Source organism: Daucus carota, chromosome 4 (genome assembly GCF_001625215.2).
Source record: "Daucus carota subsp. sativus chromosome 4, DH1 v3.0, whole genome shotgun sequence".
Taxonomy (NCBI): domain Eukaryota; kingdom Viridiplantae; phylum Streptophyta; class Magnoliopsida; order Apiales; family Apiaceae; genus Daucus; species Daucus carota.
This window is the reverse complement of record NC_030384.2, coordinates 19046016-19071983: the sequence shown is the minus strand read 5'-3', so window position 1 is coordinate 19071983 and position 25968 is coordinate 19046016. Positions and strand designations below refer to the sequence as shown.

General features: G+C 36.1%; 2 protein-coding genes across 2 annotated transcripts; one reads left to right on the top strand and one right to left on the bottom strand.

The window, feature by feature from the left end:
• Nucleotides 1–3850: 3850 nt before the first annotated feature.
• Nucleotides 3851–10320, top strand: LOC135152231 (signal peptide peptidase-like 2). Its single transcript, XM_064092075.1, has 4 exons — nt 3851–3952; nt 6333–6491; nt 9935–10046; nt 10187–10320. The coding sequence occupies exons 1-4, from the start codon at nt 3851–3853 to the stop codon at nt 10318–10320; spliced, it is 507 nt and encodes a 168-aa protein (XP_063948145.1).
• A 1952-nt stretch (nt 10321–12272) lies between these two features.
• On the bottom strand, nt 12273–20528 carry LOC135152230 (uncharacterized). Its single transcript, XM_064092074.1, has 3 exons — nt 20023–20528; nt 19089–19333; nt 12273–13468 (listed from the first exon to the last, which is right to left on the bottom strand). Exons 1-3 carry the CDS (start codon nt 20526–20528, stop codon nt 12273–12275), a joined length of 1947 nt encoding a protein of 648 aa, XP_063948144.1.
• Between the last annotated feature and the right edge of the window lie 5440 nt (nt 20529–25968).

Genomic DNA, 25968 nt, shown 5'->3' with positions numbered 1-25968 from the left:
CTGGAAGCTCAAGTGAGAGAAAAGCGCTCGAGGACCAGCAAGGGAAGACTAACTGCTGAATTGCTATATGCTTATCGTCTGAACTTCGCTGCTATTAGAGACTTGGACTTATCAGCAATCAATCGTCAACCACCATATTCATTGCCTCCACTCAACCCTGAAGTACCTGAGAATCCCAATGCTCCTGTTGTCACTTACAATCCAACATCCATCATATTCAAAAAGAAGAAAGAGTCTGAGGCCACTGCCATACCACTTACAGAGATTGGAAAATTCTCCTCTAAAAGAATTGCTCGTGCAGTTGGTGCTGTTAAGTGGTCAGTAGTAAAAGAAGACAAAGGTGTGCTCAAAGATTTGATTGATCTTCTGGAAATAAGGAAAGCTGTAGAGACTGTTCACAACACTTCAAGGGTTCGTGCTCATCCATCAAGAGTCATCATGAAAATTGAAGGAATGGAGCTGAATATCACATTCAAGAAACTGAAGAAGATGGTCCATCTACAAACTTTAGAAAAGATGAAGAAAAATCTGGAGCAACCACTACCTGAGAATACACTGGAGCAAGTGGCACTGAGTACCATAACAGCAAGGATTAAAGAGATTGAGAATAAACTCACTCAGAAGAGAGTAGAGGAAGCTGCAAAGAGGAGAGCTGAGCTCAATCTGAATAATGCAAGAGCCAAGAAACCAAGGAAAGATTAGTTCAGGCTAGAGGAACAATGGCTGCTTGTATTTACTTTTGAATTCTGGAAAATGTAAGATATAATCCAGACTGTACTTAGTATTATTTCCTGTTTAAATTAGTGTGCTTTTTCATTGTGTCAGTTGAGTTATCCTCTTAAAGGATTTGCTTGTCGAACTCTAACAAACAAATAGGGGGAGATTGTGTAGCATAATGTAACATAAATGTAATTACGATAACTTAACACAACAAAAGACAGGAAAAAATACGTAAGTATAATACAGGAATCTACAGGTTGGAGATTCGATACGAACAGACAAAGACAATCAAGATATCTGAGACAAGCATCCGTCCACTAGAAGAAGTTCATTAACATGTTCAAGCCTCAGTGAAGAATAAAGCATAATCAGTTTCTGCTATCAAGATTGCCTGAAGATCAAGTATCAAAGACCAGAAGATTCCAGTATATTTAATTTGATTATTTATAATCAAATTTATCGAAGCAACATCTAACCTGGAATGACTGATCAAGTATATTATCAAGCAAAAGAATTCAAGGGATTATTTCAGTTCGAGTCGTTCGTGAACCAGACCAGTGCACAGGATGTCAGGAAATACGAAAGTATTCAGTGGATTCAATCAACGGATTAATTGATCAAGTCAATTAAATGGTTCAGGAAAAGTCATCAATGAAGAAATCAATTAATATAGATATATATATGTATATCATTAATTGTGAATTACTTGAATTCAAATAAATTCAAGTAATTATTTACACAATTAATTATATGTATATATATATGTATTATTCTAAAGTGGAGTACAAGTATTTAGATTTCTTCTAAGTACTAACTCACACACTGTGAGCAGTGGAGGTCAAAGCGCAATCTTTGACTAAGTCAAAGTTGGCGCCTTTGACCTCCTCAAGGAGAACAACACAAATTCTAACTTGAATTTACAGTATACACTGTATTGTATGATCAGGCGCAAAGTCTGACTTTGGTCAAAGCGCGAACTCAGCTATTACTTAGAATTTCTTCTAACTACAAGTGCTCTCATATATCGACTGTAGAGCGCAACCTTTGACCATCCTCAAGGCGCCAAGTTTGACTCGTCCAAGCGCAACTTTGCTCACTTAGAATTTCTCCAAGTACTGAAACAACAGTGGCAACAAAGTGAAGGTATTTTGAGGCGCAAGAATTGACTGGCGCCACCTTTGACTTTCTATATATACATATATATATGTCCAAGCGCAACTTTGTGATATATATATGTGTGTATATAGAACTGGCGCCACTTCATGCATACAGTTGGAGTTAGATTTATTTTGGACAATTTAATTCGGCCAGGACGAACTCAAGTCGTCCAGGACGAACTCGTTAACCATGGTTAGATTTTGAAAGCCTATAAATAAAGCTTTGTAGTTTCATTTGAAACTAACTACACACTTTGTAAGTGCACACACTATACACATTCTCGAGAGTTAAATTAGAATATCGTTTTTATCGAGAGTTTGTATTAGAGTGATTGTAGTCTCTGCAGCCGACACTTGTGTTGGAATTTGTAGCACCCGAGGATTATTTCTAATACAAAGAATATTCCCCGACTTGCTGGAGTTGTTTATTTACGATTGATTTAACATGGACTGAAACAGAATTATCCGCAATTAAATTAAATCGAAGAAATTGGTATAGACGTATTCAACCCCCCCCCTTCTACGTCTGATTGGACCTAACAAGGTAAGAATGTACTTGCCTTAAATGATCAAAGCAATTCAATATGTTTACAATTGTAACTCAAATCTTCGTTGGTGATTCTGATGACATAAAATGATAGTGAATGGTGTTGGATTTAGTTTGGTTACTCGTACTCTTAATTTGGATTTCAACATGTTAAAATTTGTATGAAACCATGTTGATTGTTGACGCACTCCCAAACTGAACCCCTTGTTAGGAACAAGCCTGCCTTGAGTCCTTGAACCAAGCCTGAATCCACAATAGCCTTGAATTAATGCTCCAACCATTTGGAGTCTTCGATGGCCTTCGGCTGAAGCCTGTAGGCGCAACCCCATGACCGAAGTCCTGTGGACGAAGCCTCATAAGTGAAGCCCCCGTAGCTCCCAACCAACTCAATGTATATTCACTTATACCTCCATAAGAGCAAGTCCAGTGGTAGTGCTATACTTGGTGATGTTGCTATAATATAGCACCCAATCAAAAAATCCAACTGCAATAGGATGCTATACTTTGTGCTAAAATAGCAAAATGCTATACTTGGTGCTAAATATAACACCAGTATAGATGGTGCTATAATTGCCACCTAAGCATGCAAGTGGCCAAATGCAATAATAAAGTTATAGTGACAAAAATAGTTGTGTACTTTAAAATTATGTAATTAGAAAATAGCTTTATTTGCATCTATTTGGTGCCATTTTGAATCTACCCATTGGAGCATAAGTTATATTTTAACATTAAAAACCACATTTTGGTGCCAAATTATAGCATTAGCTATAGCTATTTTAGCAACACCATTGGACTTGCTCTAAGAAGTCCATATTCCAACCGTAACCCGGACTGCACCAGTCCATTTTCGACCCGTCATTTTTAGCCATATTTATACGAGCCAAGACCTATTTCTACAATGAGCTATGACTTCCCCTTATAAGTTTTATGACACAACAAATATATGCTTTCCCCGTCCCACCCAATTAGTTACATTGGGGGACGGGGGCTCAACACGCATTTTAATACTCGTTTAAAATATAATTTCATAAATTATCTTAATTCATTTTTTCTTCTAGATGAAAATTTAATGTTTATAGTCTAATATATAAAAAAGAAAATTTAACAAATAAATTGCAGAGATGAACTTTATATCCACCTTAAAGTACGTGTCCAGCATTGAAAAAAACCCGTAAAGAAATGGAAAGGTCGAAGGGAGTATTAAACTAGTATATCAATAGAATAATTTTTTTAAATTTCTAGAATAATAAAAAAATTTAATGTATGGTTGATTTTATTCTTATAACATATTGGATAAAAAATTGATGAATTTTGCAAAATGAAAATGGACACGGTACTCTTCACTTGGCCGTTGGCCGTTGACTAGTCGTACCTACAAACTCAGTCACTTGTTGGATCTAACAGAACGATTGAGGGCTTGTGAGCAATGGCGGCATCCGACGTGGCATCCGCCATTCTGTTATTATCACTATGTTGCTCTCTCGCCATCGCCTCTTCTTCTTCTGTTTGCCGCTCCACTCCTCAAGAGGTTCCTTTTTTTTGCTTTTTAATTTCATATTGTTTGTTCAATTGCGTTATCTTTACTCATTTTCAGTTTAGTTGTTTTCGAATTAGGAATTGAAGTGGTTTAACAAGTTTATGTGATCTCAGAACCTAATTTACGAAGAGTTTTGATGATGTAAGACTAAATTAGGTTATGAGATCACGTAATTAGATGTATTTGAATTCTTCGTAAATTAGGCAACTCTCTACTGCTTGCTATATGTATTCACTCTCTTCAATCGTATTGTTTATTGACAATTGCGTTATTTTTATTGATTTTCAGTTTAGTTGTTTTAACAAGTTCTGATGCTCTAAGACTAAATCAGGTTATGAAATCACGTAATTGGATGTATTCGAATTTTTCGTAAGTTAGGCAACTGTGTACTGCTCGCTACACGTAGTCACTCTCCTCAATCGTATTGTTTATTCACAATTGCGTTATCTTTGCTGATTTTTAGTTTAGTTGTTTTCGAAGTAGGAATCCAAGTGTTTTAACAAGTTCCGACGCTCTAAGACTAAATTAGGGTATGAAATTATGTTATTGGATATAATTAAGTTCTTTGTAAATTACGCACCTCTCTACTGCTGGCTATACGTATTCACTCTCCTCAACTGTATTGTTTATTCACAATTGCGTTCTCTTTACTCATTTCCAGTTTAGTTGTTTTTATGTACTTTTTGAATTAGAAATTGAAGTGGTTTAACAAGTTTATGTGATCTCATAACCTAATTTACGAAGAGTTCTGATGCTTTAAGACTAAATTAGGTTATGATATCACGTAATTGTATGTATTCGAATTCTCCGTAAAATTAGGCAACTCTCTACTGCTCGCTACATGTATTCACTCTCCTCAACTGTATTGTTGATTCACAATTGCGTTATCTTTATTGATTTTCAGTTTAGTTGTTTTAATGTACCTATTGAATTAGGAATCGAAGTGTTTTAACAAGTTATAATACTTTAAGACTAAATTAGGTTATGAAATTACGTAATTGTATGTATTTGAATTCTTCGTAAATTAGGTATGTATTTGAATTCTTCGTAAATTAGGCAACTCTCTACTGCTCGCTATACGTATTCACTCTCCTCAATCGTATTGTTTATTCACAATTGCATTATCTTTACTGATTTTCATTTTATTTATATTAATGTAATTTTCAATTTCAACACTAAATTAGGAATCAAAGTGTTTTAAATATCAGGGATATATTTGAATTCTTGATAATTAGGAACCTCTCCACTGCTGGCTATAGCTCTCTTATCCTGATACTTATTCAACTAAAGTGGAGCTACATGCTGTGTTACACAGACTTGGTTAGAACTGTCCATGTCCATGTGCCGGACTCGGTAATATTTTGAAAAATCTACATGTTTTTGGCTTAAAATAAGTGTTTAAGTCCAAGTGTCCATGTCGGCTTGTCGAGTGTCCTACTTGGGTACCTGAGGCAAAATGAAAAGGCAGTAACACAGGCTACATGTGAGGAGTAGAAAGTGATGGTAAATACAACAAGATGTAGCTTTTTAGTTGACGTTTTGATGAGGAACAAAAATGAAAATAAAAGGAGTCTTAAATTTTTATTAGTAAATTGTTTAGATATATATTTAGAAATATTACTTATTACTCTACTTAAATATATTTATGTGGGGCTAATTGTTTATTAAATAAGTAGGTTATTTATAATAAAGCCCATTTGTTTATGATACTTAGTCCATTAGGTTATTTTATTAGGGTTTCTACCGCCCTATATAAGTATTGTAATCCCCACAAATTAATGAAGTCTGGATTATACACTTTTTCTTCAAAACATTATTGAATAAATATTCTTGGGATTCGAATAATCACTTGCTTATTACTATCTGTGTAATAGATCTGTCCTGCATCACGTTTGATGCACATCTTATACTTCTTATACATTGAGACCTCACTTTGCTGCACATCTTACTTCTTACACATTGAGAACTCATCTTGTACGCATTTTGCATCCACCGCTTAGATCCATGCCATCATTTTGTAATTCTTCTTTGTAACATTTACCCCCCCCCCCCAAGGTCAGGGATCAAATCTTCACCCCCCCATTACCAAACACGTGATGAGATGTTTTTACGTTATAAAGTTTGATCTTGTAGTTTGTATAATCTGCCCAAACCTAATGATAGGTAATAAGTAATTCTTGGCCGTTCATTATTATTTATTGTGGAATGGTTTTGTGCAAGTCTACAATTTTTAACTGCTACAATAAGTATTGATGTTGTGTTTTTCTTATATTTTAGCCCAGTAAAAATCTTTAGCTCAACGTGTTCCATTATGCAACATGAGGTTATAATTGAGTTATCGCTATTTGGATAATTCCTAATTCTTTTTCAGGTAATTATTAGGATGTGGGTTAATGGAACTGAAGGTAAGAACATTGAAGGCTTGGGTGCATTATTCGGTGGTACATTACCTATACATGAGAAAGAAGGGATTCGACTACCGGCTACTATTTCACAACCTGTTGACTGCTGTTCCAACCTAACATCAAAGGTTTTTTCTTACTGCAATATAATATGATATTTGAAACATGTAAACACATCTATCAAGCTTGAAACACCTGATTTTGTCATATTTTCTTTCCTCATCGATTGTAACAGTTTTTTTTCCATTTCTGGCATTTCTTCATTAGTGATGCAGATGCTTATTAGTGTATTGAATAGTGATGCAAAAGTATGGCCATTTTGTGTGCCGTTACCATTTTGCATCTGTGTATATTATAACATTTGTTGAACCCTTTTGATAGTGGTTTCGAAAAGGAAATAAATGCAGTGATCAATTAGGTAATTTTGGTCACCTGTTCTTTTCACTTTTTCTAGAAGGGGTAAAAGGGAAGATATTATTATGGCAATAAGGAAGTTAGCCAGGGTAGATGGGAAATTGTTCAAAATGGTTATTAGGAGCATACTTGTAAAGATGTAACGAGGAACGTAGGCGATAGCTAATCACCTTGACGCGTAGGCTGTGAGGCACCCTCCTAGGAATCCATTAGGTGAACAAGGCATTTTGCTATATACAGGCATATATAATAGATATTACTATGTTGATATATATTATAATTGTTTTAATAATAATGACAGTAATGTAAAGATTAATTTTTCTGATTGAATGAAATAAATTTTTATTTTATTTTTGAGACTTTTGTTATGAGTAAAATGGTTAAATGGTACAAGTTTATGAATCTTACTACTGAAAGATAAAATAAGCATAGTGATGAATTAATATATATATATATATATATATATATATATATATAGAGAGAGAGAGAGAGAGAGAGAGAGAGAGAGTTGAGTTCAGTGAAGACCCAAAATTTCGGAGTCCTTAGAGACTTGTCCTGCATTTCTGGTAATATTCTTGTCCTGCATTTCTAGTAAACAACAATTGCAGAATATTGTAATTTGTAGAATAGATTCTTGGGATATAATAGCTTCAGTTACTGCAAGATAATCGGCATGAGTTTTAGTTTTAATTCAAACTATCTTTATAATTTACACTATTCTTGTCCTGCATTTCTAGTAACGTAATATTAATAATTTGTCCTGCATTTTTGTGATATATCTAAGTGTTATTTTGTCTTGCAACAAATTCAATTCGTTGCAGGACAACGACGATAAGTTCAGTGCCAATCATAGCAATGTCCAACTACATTTTTGTTTTGTATGCAATTATTATTTTTATTTGTTAGAATTTCAGTGATTGAACGCCAATAATATAGAATTATTATTTTTATTTGTTAAGATTTCACCGATTTAGAAGTGCAGAACAGGATAGGGAGAGAAAACGAATGTGCAGGACAAATATCTGCAGCCCTTGGATGTATGAAAAATGAATGGATGTGATTAAGTCTCTAAAGCCTCCACAAAAATCAGTCTCCATAGAACTTTTCTCTCTCTCTCTCTCTCTATATATATATATATGAATTAGTTTAAATTTGTTTAGTATAGAGATATATAATGTTTTTATCTATATATATCTATAAGTGGGGCTAGGAGTATATATTAAGTAGTTTATTCATAGTAAAGCCCAATTGTTTATGGGTCTTAGTCCATTAGGTTACATTATTAGGGTTTCTGTTCCTATATAAGCATTGTAAGCCCCACATTATTACGAAGCTTGGACTATCCTTTTTTTCTTGGAATATTATTGAATAAATATTTTTGGGATTCGTATAATGACTTGCATATTATTGGTTTCGATATTCTGTCATGCATCACGTAGTCAAATCATATATTAGAAAAATGTTTCGTGTATATATATATATATATATATATTTGTACACCTAATTTGCTTTCATATAAAAATATATAGTTGAACGCCTAGTTCGCCGGCATCGCCTAACTCATCTAGGCGCCACCTGATTTCCAGCCGGTTTGGATTGGGCTTCGGATTTTTGAACGTTGCTAAGTGGAGCATGGGGCAAGAATATGGTCTGGGGAGGTCAAGGTATTCAGAATTGTGAAAAGTGTCGTATATTTGTGGAATAGAAATAAACTCAAGAAAGTTGGTTATAAAATTGTTCTGTTGAGAGGGTTTAGAGAAGCCCAGGCATTTAGGATTGTGAAGAGTTTGTAGTATAGTCGTGATCTTGAAAGTTGGCTAAACTGACACAATTATTGTTATGTAGCTTGTATGAGATAATTTCCTGCTAACTTGGTAGAGCATATAATCAATCGCCCTTTACATAAAATCAATGAATCGATTAGTTGGAAGAACAAAGGGTTTTTAGGTTTGACACGGTATTACCTGAAACTCGTAAAAGGGTACATTAATATCGCTTTTGCCTTGATGGAAAACCTAGAAAAGATTGTTATAAGTGGAGTGAGGCAGTAACACATGCTTCTGAGGCATTTAAAGGTGCCATGACAACGCCAGTAATGTGCAATTTTTAACATCTCATTTGTATTAGTAATAAATGATTAGTTTTTTTTTGTCAGGGGCTATCTTGCACCAAAACAAACACCCAGTAGCATTTTTAGTAAAAATTTAGGTCCTAGGGAAAGAATGAAGTCCATCAGTGAAAAGGTGTTGACAGCAATCGTCACGTCAGTGCAAAAATGGAGGCATTTCTTGTGGGATGAAAATTTTAATCCAAACAGACTAATAAAGCTTGTTGTTCTTGATGGAACTAAGAGAAATAGGGTGGAAATACCAGAGGTGGGTTAGCAAGTTAACAGGTTATGACTTTGATGTTATTTATAAACCATGGGCTGCCAAGAAAGTGAAAAATCTGCTTTTTGTGAAGTTTGTAGGCTCCATTGAACTCAACCAAATGATAACTTGTGGCGCCCAATGGGCGGATATACAATTGCATATACACGGGGATCTGTTCAGTCAGCACGTAGCCTAGAATATTCTCGTAGCTTTCAAGGAATTCACTGTCGAATATGGCAATTTTAGGTACAAAGGCAGGATAGTGGTTCTCAAATACTCAGCACTGGTCACTAGGCTATTGCAAGAGTGTTCAGTAGGGGGGGATAGGTGATTTAACTCCGCTAAAGACGGGCAAGAGAGTGGTAGTGGTCAAATATGCGGGAGGCAAATTCTAAGTATGTCCAGGAGTGTGCTACATGTCAGCAACAAAAGCTCTCATCTCGTATTTTGAATTTGTAGGAGCTGACTATATATAATCAGAAACTTAAACATCATAAATGTTGATATAAAAAAGGTTTAGATTTTGCTTGTCAAGATGTAGTTTGCAATTTGTTTTTTGGACTCTGCTTGAACCTAATGCTAAGTTCCAAATCTAATTCTCTTGATTGGAAAATGCTTTAAAAGCTTCACAATCTTTTAATGTTTAAAGTATATTTTGTATATTTGCAGATGCGCTCTTTATAGATATAAAAGTTTGAAGATGAAAATGTTTACATACAGAGATTTATGTATAACAATTCACATTTCCAAGTGGTTAAAATATACTTCTTTTGATATATTAGCAGTTATCTGGATCTATTACAATATGTCAACGTGGGAGCTGTGATTTTTCAAGGAAGGCTGAAGTGGCACAATCAGGAGGTGCATCTGGATTGTTGGTGATAAATACTGAAGAAGGTAGCCTTAAGAGTTGCTGAATGTATTACTAGCTCAACTTGATGTTTAATCATAAATATATAAGAGGTGCTCAACTCTCATACATCATAATTGAAAAGTATTACTGAACTGACATAGTATTTACTTATTACACTTCTTAGGTGGGCTACCTGTGATAGATTGTTCAAACACTAAAACCCTTAATATTAATATTCCGTTTGTGGTTATCACAAAGTCGGATGGAGAACTTCTAAGCAAGGCTTTGGCAGGTGGAAGCAATGATGGTGAGCGTTGAATTTTAGGAAAAAAGGATTTTGTTGCTATTGGCCATTGTCTAAGTTATAAGAAGAGATTGAGTTTGTAAACAACCTTAATTTTCTTATCATTGGAAACTATGCTATGCCTATGAATTGCTCTTACTTCAAGTATTTATTTAACTATGCAAGAAGAAACAACAATGATACTGAATAATTATAATGCTTCAGAGATGAGTAAGCCAAGATATGACTGCTATTGTCTATGTATTGCATTAGCAAAAGAGCCTCGCCAATCTTTCAAGAGGATTGGTCTCTCCTATTTGACACTATACAATAATCGACATAACCCTAACTTCTCCCCCAATTCTGATGGCACTATCATGGAGTTTCAGATGAGTTGCATTAGACATGCGCCAAATATAATTCTGAGAAGAAGAAGGGGGCTGTGACTCCACATTTATTGGAGTCACATCAAGCTGACTTTGAGAATTTTCAGGCATGGAGTCCAGAGTTGTTGCCTGAGTGTGTGCAAGGTGCTTGGACTTGTCACTCTTAAGCTTCTTTCTCCGATAGGCTTTGATAGGTGACTAAGTGTCCTTCCCCCTCTTTTGCTGTGTCCCTGGCTGGCGACTATTTTCAATAGCAACATCCTTTTGGGAGGATGCTGCTAGGGATGTGCTAATTTCCTTGTTAACATCTACAATCTTTTGGGAGACTGCAGAGTGGCTAGGCTGGTTAGCACTCATCTCTCCAACCTTATCCTTAGGGCTTCTTTGATGTTCACCCTTTCCCTCCCCCTCACTTCCTCCAATCACACTCCCCTCTGGTTTGTGTTTCTTGGATTTTACAACAGGTGCCTTTTGGGAGGCACTTGAGGTTGGTTTAGAGGATTTGGATTTGGAAGGTTTTGCCACTTGTGTGGACTGTTGATGGGCCTCCTCAACAGCCCTGATGGCAGAAAGCAAAGCAGTAGAGGGTTGAGAAGGAGTGGAAGGAAAGCCATGTACCTCTTTCTCTTTTTCAGGATCCATGATTGGCAGGTAGACCACCTCTAAAGAGGGGTATAAATTCATCCTTAAGAGATCTTTAAAGACTCTCTTTTCCTGCACAAAACTGGGAAGCTTGGCTTCCTTGTTAGAAATAACTAGTTTATCATCAACATGATTACCTAGCATCATTAAAAATCTAACATAATACATGTTCCTAGGCTTATCAGTTCTATCACCTAGCTTCTCCCCAATTTCATGGATCATCAAAGTGCCAAAGTTATAGTACTCATTTGTCAGGAACATGTATAGCATTTGCAAAATTTGAGAAGTAATAGCATTGAAATTACTAATTTTGCCAGAAAAACACTTTGCTATCAAGCCATATCCCATAGTATATCCTTTGCTGTCATCTCCAAAGGTAATGTTAGGGCTAGCTTTCTCCACAAACTTTGTGAGCAGGGAAGAATCACCAGTCATGTGTCTGGAGCATCCACTATCTAAGTACCACAAATTCTTCTTATGGTTTCCCTGTACACATTTCCAAAACAGATCAAGTTGATTTTGGTACCCAAATTGCTTTGGGTCCAGATTTGTTAGTCTTAACAGCCCTCCCTTCATTCTCAATTATTCCCTTGGATTGAACTGGTTCAATCTTTGGTTCCGATTGAGAAGTGGGAATTTTAACATTGCTTTTACACACAGGCATTTGAGGCATGCATACATTGTTTATACCATGCAAGTTTGAATGGAATTGAGGCATGTTAAAGGCACTGAAATATGGATTGAACATATATGGCATTCCAGTCTGAGAATATGGATTGTGAGGCAATAAACCAGGCATCATGTTCATAGCAGATAAGTTCATGTGAGGAACAGATGGCATAGAAATAGGCAATGATAAACTAGGAGCAATCACAGTTTTACAATTAGCAGATAAGTGATTTACACTACCATATTTACTGCAAGTTTTCCTAATAACATTGGCATTTAATCTTACCATTTCAATTCCCTTTTTTCTTTTTAGTCTCTTCTGATTTAGTCTCACTAGCATCCAATTTCTTCTTGGTCTTGTTACTACAATTGGGAATGTTATTCACACTCTCACTAGTCTTAGAAGGACTCTCCTCACCTTTAACAAAGTTCCTCTTAACAGGACCATATTTCTTATTAAGTTTCTTGAGGACCTTTTTGTCAACTGATGAGTCTTTGTTCAACTGATGACTTTCATCAGTTGAAGTTTTGGTTTTCAACTGATGATCATCATCAGTATTCTCATCACTTGAGCTATCCTCAGAGATCTCAAGAGCTTTCTTGTTCCTTTTCCATTCATTCTCAACAAAGGTTTCTCTTCCTTGCATGTTAATGATATTAGTGTAAACATCTCTCCCAGATTTCCATTTGGCAATGATTTCTTGTTCCTTATCCAGCTGTTTTCTTATGATCTCTTCTCTCTTTAAGACAGCCAAAAGGTCATCTTTGGTTGTTTGACATTCAATCTTCAGCTTCTCAAATTCAATGAATTGAGTTTCTAGAGCACTGTTTCTATCACTGAGAAAGGTGTTAGCTTCCTTAATTCTACTATTTTCCTTAGTAAGAGACTTTAAAGAGACATGCAAATGATATAATTCAGTAGACATTTCATTGATGGTAGCATTACATTCATCTTTAGTTAACTCTACTAAGTTTGCAGTTAATATCTGACTACTGCTTCCAGTGTTTTCCTCCTGATCGGTGGAGTTGGCCATGAGAGCAAGATTGACAAACTCTTCTTCTTCATCAGAATCATTCCCAGCTGCCCAATCATCCTTTGTAATGAATGCCCTTTCTTTTTGCTTGAGAAGTTCATAATATTTCTTTTTGTAATCTACATGTTCATTGGACCTCTTCTCAGCTTTTGGCTTTCTGCATTCATTTGCAAAGTGGCCTGCATTTCCACAATTGAAGCACTTGAATTTGGATCTATCCACCATGCTTCTGTCAGGCTTGGAATTGCCTTTAAAAGATTTTGCAGGATTGAAGTTCTTCTTGAATTTTAGTTTGGAGAATCTTCTTGATAAGAAGGCCAAGTGCTCATCAATCCCATCACTTTCTTCTCCAGAATCAGCCACTTCTTTTCCTTTTCCTTTGCTTGATTCTGAGCTCTCTTCATTGTCCAACTTCTCAGTTTCTTCAGCTAGAGATTTTCCCTTGTCCTTGACTGTTTCATCAAGAGATGCAACTAGAGCCACAGATGAGTACCCTTTCTTTTGGCTTTTCTCTATCTCTTCATCTTGTTCCATTTCAAGCTCATAGGTCTTCAAGGTTCCATACAGTCTCTCAAGAGTGTAGTCTTTGAATTCTTGAGTATTTCTGAGAGAGACTGTCATGGGTTTCCATTCTTTGGGAAGAGCTCTCAAGAATTTCAAGTTTGAGTCCTTAACTTGGTATATTCTTCCAAAAAGTTTCAGACCATTTAACAGCTTTTGAAATCTGTTAAATGTGTCACTTAAACTTTCTCCAGCCTTGAAATGGAAAGACTCATATTGTTGAATCAGCAACTGCATTTTGTTCTCTCTCACTTGTTCATTCCCTTCACAGATAGTCCTGACGATGTCCCAAACTTCTTTTGCACTTGTGCAGCTGATAACACTATCAATCATTTCTTGTTCCAATCCATTGAACAGAAGGTTCATGGTTTTCTTGTCCTTGTGCACTTCTTCAGTATCTTCTTGAGAATATTCATGGATAGGTTTTGATCATTTTTCCTACCATGTCTTCACCATCAGCTCCAATACTGGTACAAACTTTCATAGGGACATGAGGTCCTTTTTCAATGCAGTTCACATAACTTTCATCAATAGACAACAAATGCAGATGCATTCTGACTTTCCAATGAAAGTAGTTATCTTTGTCAAAAACAGGAATCTTCACTCCAGCATCCTTCTTTCCCATCTTCCTCTAGTGGTGATCATCTTTTTCCCTGTATGTTGGGAACCTCGCTCTGATACCAATTGTTATTTTACACCAACTCTAAGAAAGATTGTAGAAGGGGGGGTTGAATACAATCTTTTACAAAATAAAAGATTCAAGAAAACAAACACTATAAGAACAGTAAATTAGAAAAACACCAAGTATTAAAAATACGAGTGGATTGATTGATCCACCCGTGAGATTTTATATAGAAGAATATGTGGATTGATTACAATTCTCACAGCTACAGGTTCATCACTCGAATGGTTTCTAACACTTAGATTTTTCTCTCAAGTTGTTGAACACATTCAACTCTACTAACTTGGTTATATACTCCAAGTTTTACAAAGCTTTTAACTAGAATACAAATTGCACTCTAATCTAAACAATGATGCACATCTTTGTCTTATACATGCTTTCTGAGATGTCTTCATCTTTGACTATCATCTTGATTTGATTCAGATTGCATTGTATGAGATAAGAATGTTTCTGGCTCTTCTTTATTTTCCTAATTAGGCTTCCATGTCTATTTTGGTGTAATTCGATCCATTTGATTTTTCAGACTAAGCTTAAGTCACTTTCAACTGCTCTTTGATCCATCCGTTGAAAAATGTAGACATTTTCAACTGCTCTTTGTTTCATCAGTTGAGAGCTCCTTGATCAGTTGAATGAATTACAGACTTCATCAGTTGAGAGTTGTTCCAGTCTCATCAGTTGAATTCCTCAGCATCAGTTGAATACTTTGTCTTCAGTTGAATACTTTGTCTTCAGTTGAATACTCTATCTTCAGTTGAATACTTGGTTTTCATCAGTTGAAACATGGTTCAGTCTTCATCAGTTGAATAGCTACATCCTCATCAGTTGAATAGCTACAACCTCATCAGTTGAATATCCTTCACTTAGATAAAATTACATGGCATTGGAAACTTACAATTAGTCACCCTAATCTATCCATCCGTTGATAATTCACCAGGATAAGAAATATAACAATTACAACTGAAATTTGATAACGATTCCAAGTAAGACATGCTACAGAGTGTTTATGTTATCATCAAAAATTATTGATTCCTAACAGGAATCAGCGTGTCAGAAATTAAATTAAACACTTCAATTTGCAACAGAGCCTACTATGGTATGGATCAGTGTTTAACATATGCTTCTCGTTATGGAATTTACAGATAATCATTCGAATAGAAACTTCTCAGGATAAGTGAGTTATAACCATTATTGAATGAATTTACTTGTGCTCAGAGTATTTCTCCAGTAATCAGAGAATGTGAAAAGTCACCAAGAAAAAACATTGCTTTCCTGATGCATTTTGCTTAATACCAGCAGTGCACTTGGATCTTCCCTCTCACAAGATTTCTAAGATCTCAAAGGAGTACCTGAGTGTTTTCTTTTTCTTTTTTTTGTGAATTTTTCTTTTCTTTATAGAGACAACATAGTTTTTGAGGGTCCATACTTAAGATTTAATGACTCTGTGCTCATAAAGAGAATAAAGTAAAGTCTACAACTGACTATAGATCTAGAGTCTGAGAAGTAAGGCAGTCTAAGTGTCAGATTAAGAACATGATGAGTGCATGTAAAATTCCACAGATGCAACTAAACAAATATCAGAGTATTGAGTAATTTAAGATTTAATGTAAGAATTTGTAACAGTTTCTTCGCAGGAATATTACTAATCAGAACAAAAATCATGCAATCAGAGTTTGTCGAGCCAGAGTTTCAGTATCAGAGTTTATCATATCAGAGCATAATTATCAGAGTTTACATCAGAGAATGACAGGAACAGATAGAAAAGATGCTTGTGACAAGTAAGTTGAACAGATATGTATGTGAACAACTAAATCAGAGTTTAGAGAGGACCAAAGATCATCCCTAGTTCATTTACAAGTCTGGTAAATGTTGCTTCATCCAGAGGTTTGGTGAAGATGTCTGCCAGCTGCTGATCTGTAGGAACAAAATGTAGTTCCACTGTCCCTTCCATCACATGTTCTCTGATGAAATGGTATCTGATACTGATGTGCTTGGTCATAGAATGCTGTACTGGATTTCTTGTCATGGAAATAGCACTTTGATTATCACAATAAATAGGAATTTGAGTAAGAGTTAACCCATAGTCCAGCAGCTGATTTTTCATCCATAAAATCCAAGCACAACAGCTTCCTGCAGCAATATACTCTGCCTCTGCAATGGATGTGGAGATAGATTTTTGTTTCTTACTGAACCAAGAAACTAATCTTCCTCCAAGAAATTGACAGCTCCCACTTGTACTTTTCCTGTCTATTTTTTGCATCCTGCAAAATCTGCATCAGAGTAACCAATGAGTGTAAAGTCTGATTCTCTGGGATACCAGAGTCCCATCTCAACTGTTCCCTTGAGATATTTGAAAATTCTTTTGACCGCTACTAGATGTGGTTCTCTTAAATCTGCTTGAAATCTTGCATAGAGACAGGTAGCAAACATGATATCAGGTCTACTGGCAGTCAGATATAGAAGTGAGCCTATCATACCTCTGTAGTTAGTAATTTCTACTGATGCTCCAGTATCTTTATCTAACTTAGTTGCTGTTGCCATGGGAGTGGTAGCAGCTGAGCTATCCTGCATACCAAATTTCTTTAGCAGGTTCCTAGTATACTTAGACTGATTAATGAAGATGCCCTCATCAGTCTGCTTGACTTGTAGTCCCAGAAAATAGCTCATCTCTCCGATCATGCTCATCTGATATCTAGACTGCATAAGCTTTGAAAATCTTTCACAGAGTTTAGAATTAGTAGATCCAAAAATGATATCATCCACATAAACTTGAACTAAAAGCAGGTCATTACCATGGTTGAGATAAAACAGAGTTTTGTCAATTGTACCTCTGTTGAAACCACTGTCCAAAAGAAATTGAGCCAGAGTTTCATACCATGCTCTTGGTGCTTGCTTTAGTCCATAGAGTGCCTTGTCAAGTCTGTAGACATGATCTGGAAATTTAGAGTCTACAAAACCTGGAGGTTGTTCAACATACACTTCTTCCTCCAGCTCCCCCATTGAGAAATACACTCTTCACATCCATCTGAAAAACTTTGAATTTCTTGTGTGCAGCATAGGCCAAAAAGATTCTGATTGCTTCTAATCTGGCAACTGGAGCAAAGGTCTCATCATAGTCAATTCCTTCTTGTTGAGAATACCTCTTGGCTACCAGTCTGGCTTTATTTCTGGTAATTATGCCATCACGGTCTGTTTTGTTTCTGAGCACCCATTTGGTACCAACTATTGATCTGTTCTTTGGTCTTGGTACTAATGTCCAGACTTTGTTTCTCTCAAATTCATTTAGCTCTTCTTGCATTGCTGTCACCCAGTCAGCATCCTGAAGAGCCTCTTCCACTTTCTTAGGTTCTGACGGAGATAAAAATGAATGAAATAGGCATTCATTTGTTGTTGCGGTTCTGGTTTGTACTCCAGCATCTGGATCTCCAATTATTAGATCTGGTGTGTGAGACTTTTGATAAGTGGATTTTATATCCACTTGGAAGCCTTCGTTTTGACTTAAATTGATGATCTGGCCTCAAGCTTTTGATGTTTTTGATATGTTTTTGTGTTGTGTTGTGTAGGTTTCCTAGAAGGAGAATGGAGAGGAGATCCATAGCTACAAGTGAAAAAAAAGGCGAAGCATTTGGATAAACGAGGAGAAAGTTATGAGCCATGGAAGCACCAAAAGAAGCGAGGCTTCCAAAGTAGCGCGCCCACGCTGCTACAGTAACCGAGTTGCGAGCCCACACTACTTTGTAGCGCGCCCACGCTACTCTGGATGGGAAAAAAAGCCCGTTTCGCTCGTTTTTGATCCGTTTGAAGGCCCGTTTGCTGTGGAACTTAAAGGAAGGCTTGGGGGACCTAAAACATAACCTAGAACCATTCTAAGGAGCACGTGACGGCTATGAAGAAGATCTAGACTCATTGTTTTCATAGCTTTTCATCTTTGTAATTCTTCAAAGTAGGCGTAACTTTGGATGCTCGTTTGGGATTTGTTTCGAAACTCTTATTCTATTACTTTTATCTTGTTTAGACTTATTCCTACCATGTTTACTCTTATTCCCATGATGATGAGAAGTTCGATTATGAACTAATCATTATCATGTGATTCTAGCGGATTTATATGGATGTCAGTAGTTGATTTGCCTTAAATTGTTGTGTAATGGTTTGATTTCCTCGTATTGGTTGTGCTTATTCGTCTTGGATGTGTAGCTAACATCTTAGTTTGTTTGTTAATCTTTATTGAAGAGACAGTGGATATATTGATTTAGAACTTGCCATGCGAGCATAGGTTTCATGTTCGATAACATGACCTGTGATGTGATTTTACCCATCTTGCATCGCCCTATGTAATCTTGATAGATAACTTGCTCTTCAACCATTATGTTTTTAAATTCTATAGACATATAGGGTCTAAGCATAATTGGTGTCTGTTCTCCTTCTATCTTAATTGTGGATGTGAAACAGTATGGTGCACGTATAACGACAGTTAGCGTGTATCAGTCTCGTGTTATCTGATTAGTTATCAACCATCACATATCGATAAGGCATAACTCTGAATAAAGTATATAATGAAGTTAGAATCCCATGTTTTATTCTCATAAGTACTTCGATTTAAATTCTCTTAGTTATAATTCAACTTTAATTAGTTAATTTAGTTAATCAACCCCCGATTGTTACTTGTCTAAGCATTGAATAATAGCCATACATTGTTGCATAAGTGCATATTCTTAAATACACCAGTCTCTGTGGGAACGAACTTAATTTTATTCTATATAACTTGTGACCACGTACGCTTGCGTGATTTTGTGCGAACAACTTTGTCCACTTTCTTTCATGTGGCAGTTGACTTCTGGAATTTGATCCTCCCCCATAATCCATGCTATTTCCAGTGTCATTCTGATTCTCTGATGCTTCTCCCCCGTGATTCATGCTGTCTTCATGAGCATTCTGAGTTTGTGATGCTCCCCCTGAAGATGTATTCTCATGATTTTCTGATGTAGAATTATCAGAGTTTGATGAATCGGTATCAGAGTTTGTGTTTTCTGTTAAGTTCTCATCATTTTCGTCCAGATGTTCATTGTCAAAGTGCTCCCTGTTAGGCCGAATTAATTCACTATATCGATGAGTATAGTGATCACAATCAATAACAAACGCTTCAATAAGAGAATAACTTAAACAATCTCTTATTCACAAATCACAGTAGCTTACAAATAATCTCTTAGCGATTTATAACTTATCACTAAGAGCTGCTAGGTTACAAGAATAATATCCTCGATGTTCTAACTCTTTTAGAGTAAACCCTATGCTGTGTTTATATACACAGTTTCATGATATCTACTGATTGATTTACAATTATCTGCTTCCTAAAATAATCTAATCAGTAGCTATCTTTCTGCTGTCCTGATTTGCTCAATCTCCTTGATATTCGCCTTCCTTGTTTATCCAGATCCTTTCCTAGAAATCAGCCGCCTACAAACTCTGATCTTCGTTAAACTCTGATCCAGCTGGCAGTCTCATAAACTCTGATTTCCAGATAAACTCTGATATTTAATTCTGCACACTAAACAAGTTAGATACCTGTGACATCATCAAATATGTAACAATCTCCCTCAACTTGTGCATTAGACAGAATGAACAAGTTCTATATATATATACTGATGATGTCAAAAACAATCAAGAACAAATGCATAAGATAATTAATTTTCAAGACTAATTACAACTTACAGAACCAGCAGAACTATCTATCAGATTAACCTATATCCATAGCTTTCTCTGACAAACTGGTTTATCAGATTTTCTTCTTTCAGCTTCAAGGTCTGTATCATCTGGGCTTTAACATTCTTGAGTTCTTCATTATCTTCCCCAGTCTGATAGATAGCTGCTCTCAAAGCATTTAACTTGCTTCTGGCCATAGCATCTCCCAGCTGAATGACCCTAGGTCTGTCTGCATCATTGTTGTAACCCAAAAGTCTGGTTCCAGCTATAGTCTCCATGACAGATCTATTCTTCTGCATATCAATCTCAGAACCATCATCTTGAGCTATCTTTGTAGTGTATTCTTCGTCAGACTTTATCCCATAGAATCTTCTTTTCTCTTGGATAGTCTTCCTCATCAGATCAGACCATCTCTGAGTAGCTTCATTCTTAATTTTCAGCATGTAGTGAAAGTGTTCAAGCTTCCTCAGAGATTTCAGCAAAAGGTCAGCTTCTGAGATTCTATAAACTCTGCCAGATTCCAGAAACACAGCAATCTTCTCTTTTTCTGTTGAACCATCATGTGTATCCATGAGAATATGCACTGATTCTACTTTGTCCAGGTCTTTCTGAGTGACAGCTTCTCCTACCTTCTCAGTCAGAGGATATGGATCTCATAAAGTGGTTGCTGCACTTGTCTGAATTTTCTCTTTTCTGTGACCCAGACCAGTTGTATCACGTGCCTTCTTTCCTCTGGTTCCTTGAGTTCTGATTTTTGCAAGCATTGAGCTTTCCTTGTACTGACTTGTACCAAGGCTTCCAAACAAGCTCTTCTTTTTTGGTTCAGCTTTATCAACTTGAGCACTATCAGAGGTTGATTTTAACCAAGTAGCTTTCTCTTTGGCTATCACTGTCTGATCTTCTTCCTGAATTTCAGCTTGAGCAATGTCAGAGGCTAAATTCTGATTTGGAGATTTTTGATCAACAGACTCTGGTATTGTGGCAAGAGTTTTAGCAGGTTCTGATTCAGTCTGCTTCCTAGATGGAACACCATCAATGAAATTTTTTTCTTGATCTCCTGAAGCAGCATCAGACTTTGCTTGATAAACTCTTGGTTTGTTGATGTCTGTATAATTCACTTCACTAATCACTATCCCTTTTCTTCTTGAAGATGACAATTTCTTTGAAGGATCAATGATCTGTTTTTGCTCATCAGACTTTGATTTGCTGATCTTCTTCTTCTCAGCAGCTAATCTCTCTTCTTCAAGTCTAATAGCTTCAATTGAGATTCCTGGATTCTCTTTCTCAAACAAATTCTTTGCAACTGCTTCATCAAAAGCTAGTTGTGTTGGAGGTTGATGATGTGGAGTGACATACTCTGATATGATCTCAGAATCAGAGTTTATTGATTCAGAGAATGCATCTTCATCTTCAAATCTCAGTTGCTCATGTTCATCAAAATCTTCCATCCCAGTTATTTTCTTATCATCAAAGGATACATGGATGGATTCCATGACTACTCTTGTTCTCAGATTGTAAACTCTGAAGGCTTTTGTTGACAGAGGATAGCCAACAAAGATTCCTTCATCAGCTTTTAAGTCAAACTTGGTCAACTGTTCAGGATGACTTTTGAGAACAAAACATTTGCACCCAAATATATGGAAGTATTTCAGATTTGGTTTTCTGCCTTTAACCATCTCAAATGGTGTTTTCCCATGCTTATTTATCAGAGTTGCATTCTGTGTGAAGCAAGCAGTTTGCACAGCTTCAGCCCAGAAGTAAGTTGGCAATTTTGCTTCCTCCAGCATGGTTCTAGCAGCTTCAATTAGAGTTCTGTTCTTTCTCTCAACTACACCATTCTGCTGAGGTGTTCCAGGTGCTGAGAATTCTTGCTTTATTCCATTTGATTTACAGAACTCTTCCATTTTAGAATTCTTGAACTCAGTGCCATTATCACTTCTGATGATCTTTACTGCATCTTTAGAAATTTTGTCCAGTTGCTTGACATGCTCAATTAGAAGAGAAGATGTCTCATCTTTGCTGTGTAAAAAGTATACCCATGTATATCTGGTATATTCATCAACAATGACAAGAGTATATCTTTTCTTTGCAATGGACATGATATTTACTGGTCCAAACAGATCAACATGTAGTAGATGATAAGGCTCAAGAATTGAGGACTCAGTTTTACTTTTGAATGATGATTTCCTCTGTTTTGCTTTTTGACAAGAATCACAGAGACCAACTGGAGTAAATACTGATTTGGGCAGTCCTCTTACAAGATCTTTCTTGGCTAACTCATTTATATTATTGAAGTTCAGGTGAGAAAGTTTCTTGTGCCAATTCCAGCTGTCTTCAATACTAGCTCTGCTCAGTAGACAAATTGCAGAGTTATCAGAGTTTAAAGAAAGCTTGGCTTCATAGATATTTCCATGTCTGTATCCCTTCAGAACAACTTTCCCAGTGCTTTTGCTAATCAGTTCACAGTGTTCTTCAAAGAAATCTACATGATATCCTCTGTCACAGATTTGACTTATACTGAGCAGATTGTGCTTAAGTCCTGAGACCAGAGCTATAGATTGAATGATGACATTTCCAAGATTGATATTGCCATATCCCAAAGTTTTCCCTATGTTGCCATCTCCATAAGAAACATTCGGGCCAACCTTCTCCACAAATTCTGATAGCAGGGCTTTATTTCCCGTCATATGTCCTGAGCATCCATTGTCCAGAACTAGGATGTTTTTCCTATTGCCCTGCAATCACATACACAACTAATGGTTAGTTTTAAGGACCCAGACTTGCTTGGATCCTTTGTTCTTGTTAAGTTTGTTAACACTAGCAGCGGAAGATTTATCATAGTTTATGCTAACAGACTTTTTAACAGAGTTTAAACCGGGAGAATCAATCTTTTTCTTCAAAGAGGGTTTCAATTCATAATAATCATAGTATAAACTATGGTATTCCTTACAAGTGTAAATGGAATGCCATAAACTACCACAATGAAAACAAGGATTTTCTGGTCTAAATCTTACATTCCTAGTCTTAACTTCTGATTTGGGAGACATAAAATTTATGTCCTTATTCTTCCTGCAAAAAGAAGAAAGATGATTAAGATTTCCACAGTTATGACAAGTTTTCCTAGGAGCATTAGGAATAGACATATAATTATTGCTTTTGTTTATTCCTACCTTCCCATTTCTATTTTTCCTAGGTTCCTTAATCATGTTTTCTTGTTTGACTTCCTTAAGCTTATGCTTAAGTTGTTTCTGAGTCATTAAGCCTATGTTGACCTGTTTAGATTTATCAGTCTTTGGTTTTTCATGAACTTTTGATTTTGCAACAGATCTAACTGGTGCAATCTTAGGTCTATCAATTTTAGCCGTCTCTTGTTTAACTGACTCAGCTTCATTCTTATCAGTGTATCCTAGTCCTTTCTTCCAATTTCCACTTTCTAAGATATTCTGAGTGGTTTTTCCTGAGTTAGTCCATGTTCTGATTATCTCTCTTTCCTTAGCAAGTTCTGATTCAAGAGAGGCATTTTTCTTTAACAGCTCATTCTTAATGAAAGTAGAATCATCTCTTTCTTTCTGAACTTCTAGAATCTGAACTAGTTCTTTCTCAAGATAATCATTCCTTTTCTTAACATCTAAGATCTCAGATTTTAATCACTCGTTTTCTAAAGTCTGATCTCTATAACTGACATGCAAGTTTTTAAGAAACAATCTTAACTCAGTTATATCTTCAGTGTCAAAAGCAAGAGTGGAATGAGGTACCTTAGATTCAACAACCTCAGAACAGTTGTCAGTGTTTGCCATCAAGGCATATTTGACTTCTTCCTCAGAATCTGATGAGTCTGCCCAGCTTCCTTTCTTGGTGATAAGAGCTTGTCCCTTTTCATTCTTGGCTTTCTTGCACTCAGTTGCAAAATGACCCTTCTCACCACAGTTGAAGCAGGTATACTTAGACTTATCAGCTTTTCCAGATTTTTCTTCCTTGCCTTCATTCTTTTTGAAGACCTTCTTATCAGAGTTTCTGTCCTTCCTTGAGAACTTCTTCCCTTTATTGAAGTTCGTGTAAGCCATCTTCTTGAAACTTTTAACCATCAATGCTGCCAGCTGCATCATTTCAGTATCACTGTCCTCAGAGTCTAAAAGAACATCAGAGTCTGAGTCATCATCAGAGTTTGATGACTCAGTGTCAGACTTTGTAACATGTGCTTTTCCTTTGTTCTTCACAGCAGTTTCTCCTTGAACTTTTAGAGCAACAGGCTTAGGTTTCCCTCCATGCCTTTTGCTCCTTTGTTCCATCTCAAGTTCATAGGTTTTCAATCTTCCAAAGATATCATCAAGAGACATCTCTTCAAGATCATGATTGTCTCTTATAGTGGTTACTTTCAAATCTCACTTTTCAGGAAGAGCTAGTAGGAATTTGAGATCTGAATCTTCCAAGTCATATTCTTTATCCACTAAAGACAAGTCATTCAGCAGCTTGACAAACCTGTCATAGAGATCAGTCAATGATTCACCAGTTTTTGAATCAAAGTGTTCATACTCTTGAGTAAGTATGGTCCTTCTGTTCTTCTTGATGGCTTTGGTTCCTCGACATCTGATTTCCAAAGCATCCCATATTTCTTTTGCAGTTTTGCATCCAATCACCCTATTAGACATAACATTGTCTAGAGCACTGTGCAACAAGTGCTTCACTTTTGCATCCTTACTGATTGATGAGATGTCCTCAGGAGTATAGTCCTTCTTTTCTTTGGGAATCATCTTCTGAGGTTCATCTCCAACTGCAACAGAGAGCTTTGTTGGCATGTGTGGACCATCATAAGTCCTATCCAAGTATTCTGGATCTGTGGCCTCTAGAAACATGACCATCTTGACCTTCCAGACAAGATATTCAGATGCCCTAAGGATTGGAACCCTAATTGACTCATATCTATTGTTTGAAGTTTGTGATTTTTCAGACATGATTGTGTGATTAAGATCTCACTGTAGGTATATCAACAGAGCTCGCTCTGATACCACTTGTTATGCCGAATTAACTCACTATATTAATGAATATAGTGATCACAATCAATAACAGAACACTCAAATAAGAGAATAATTCAAGCAAACTCTTATTCACAAATCACAGTAGCTTACAAATACTCTCTTAGTGATTTATAACTTATCACTAAGAGCTGCTGGGTTACAAGAACAATATGCTCGATATTCAAACTCCTATAGAGTAAACCCTGAGCTGTGTTTATATACACAGTTACATGATATCTACTGATTGATTTATAATTATCTGCTTCCTAAAATAATCTAATCAGTAGCTATCAATCTGCTTTCCTGATCTGCACAATCTTCCTTGATCTTTATCTTCCTTGTTTATGCAGATCTGCTCCTAAAAATCAGCTGCCTGCAAACTCTGATCTTCGCTAAACTCTGATCCAGCTGGCAGTCGATAAACTCTGATATTTGCTTCTGCACACTAAACAAGTTAGACACCTGTGACATCATCAAATATGTAACATTGTTTCTCTATTAAAAGTGTAACAATAGAAAGTTGAATCCAATTCTTTCCATCAATCATATTACATTTCGGTCAATTTAAATCTTCGAGATTTATACAACCACTACAAAAAGGTAAACCCAACTGTAAAAGAAAAATAGCAGAAGCTGATTAAATAATATTATTCTTTCAAAAGAAAATAACAGTTCAATATGTCAAACTCTGTAAACCTACGAACCCCCGGAATACCAAACAAAAAATGGTTTAAATGTAATTATTGCATTCGAAATATTGTTATTTGAATCAAAGGAAAGCGCTAATTTTATGTAAGTTTTTCCTGTGTTTGTGAATCAGACAGTCAAACTCAATTAATAGGAAACAAATCCCAGGATGCGAAGATGTAGTTCACAAGTAACATGGATGTGTACAAAGCATTGCACAAGAAACCCAAATTTAAACAATACTATATAGAATAATAGAAAAAACAAATTCATGTCTAAAACAACTGGTTGGAAGAGCAGCCTATCACAA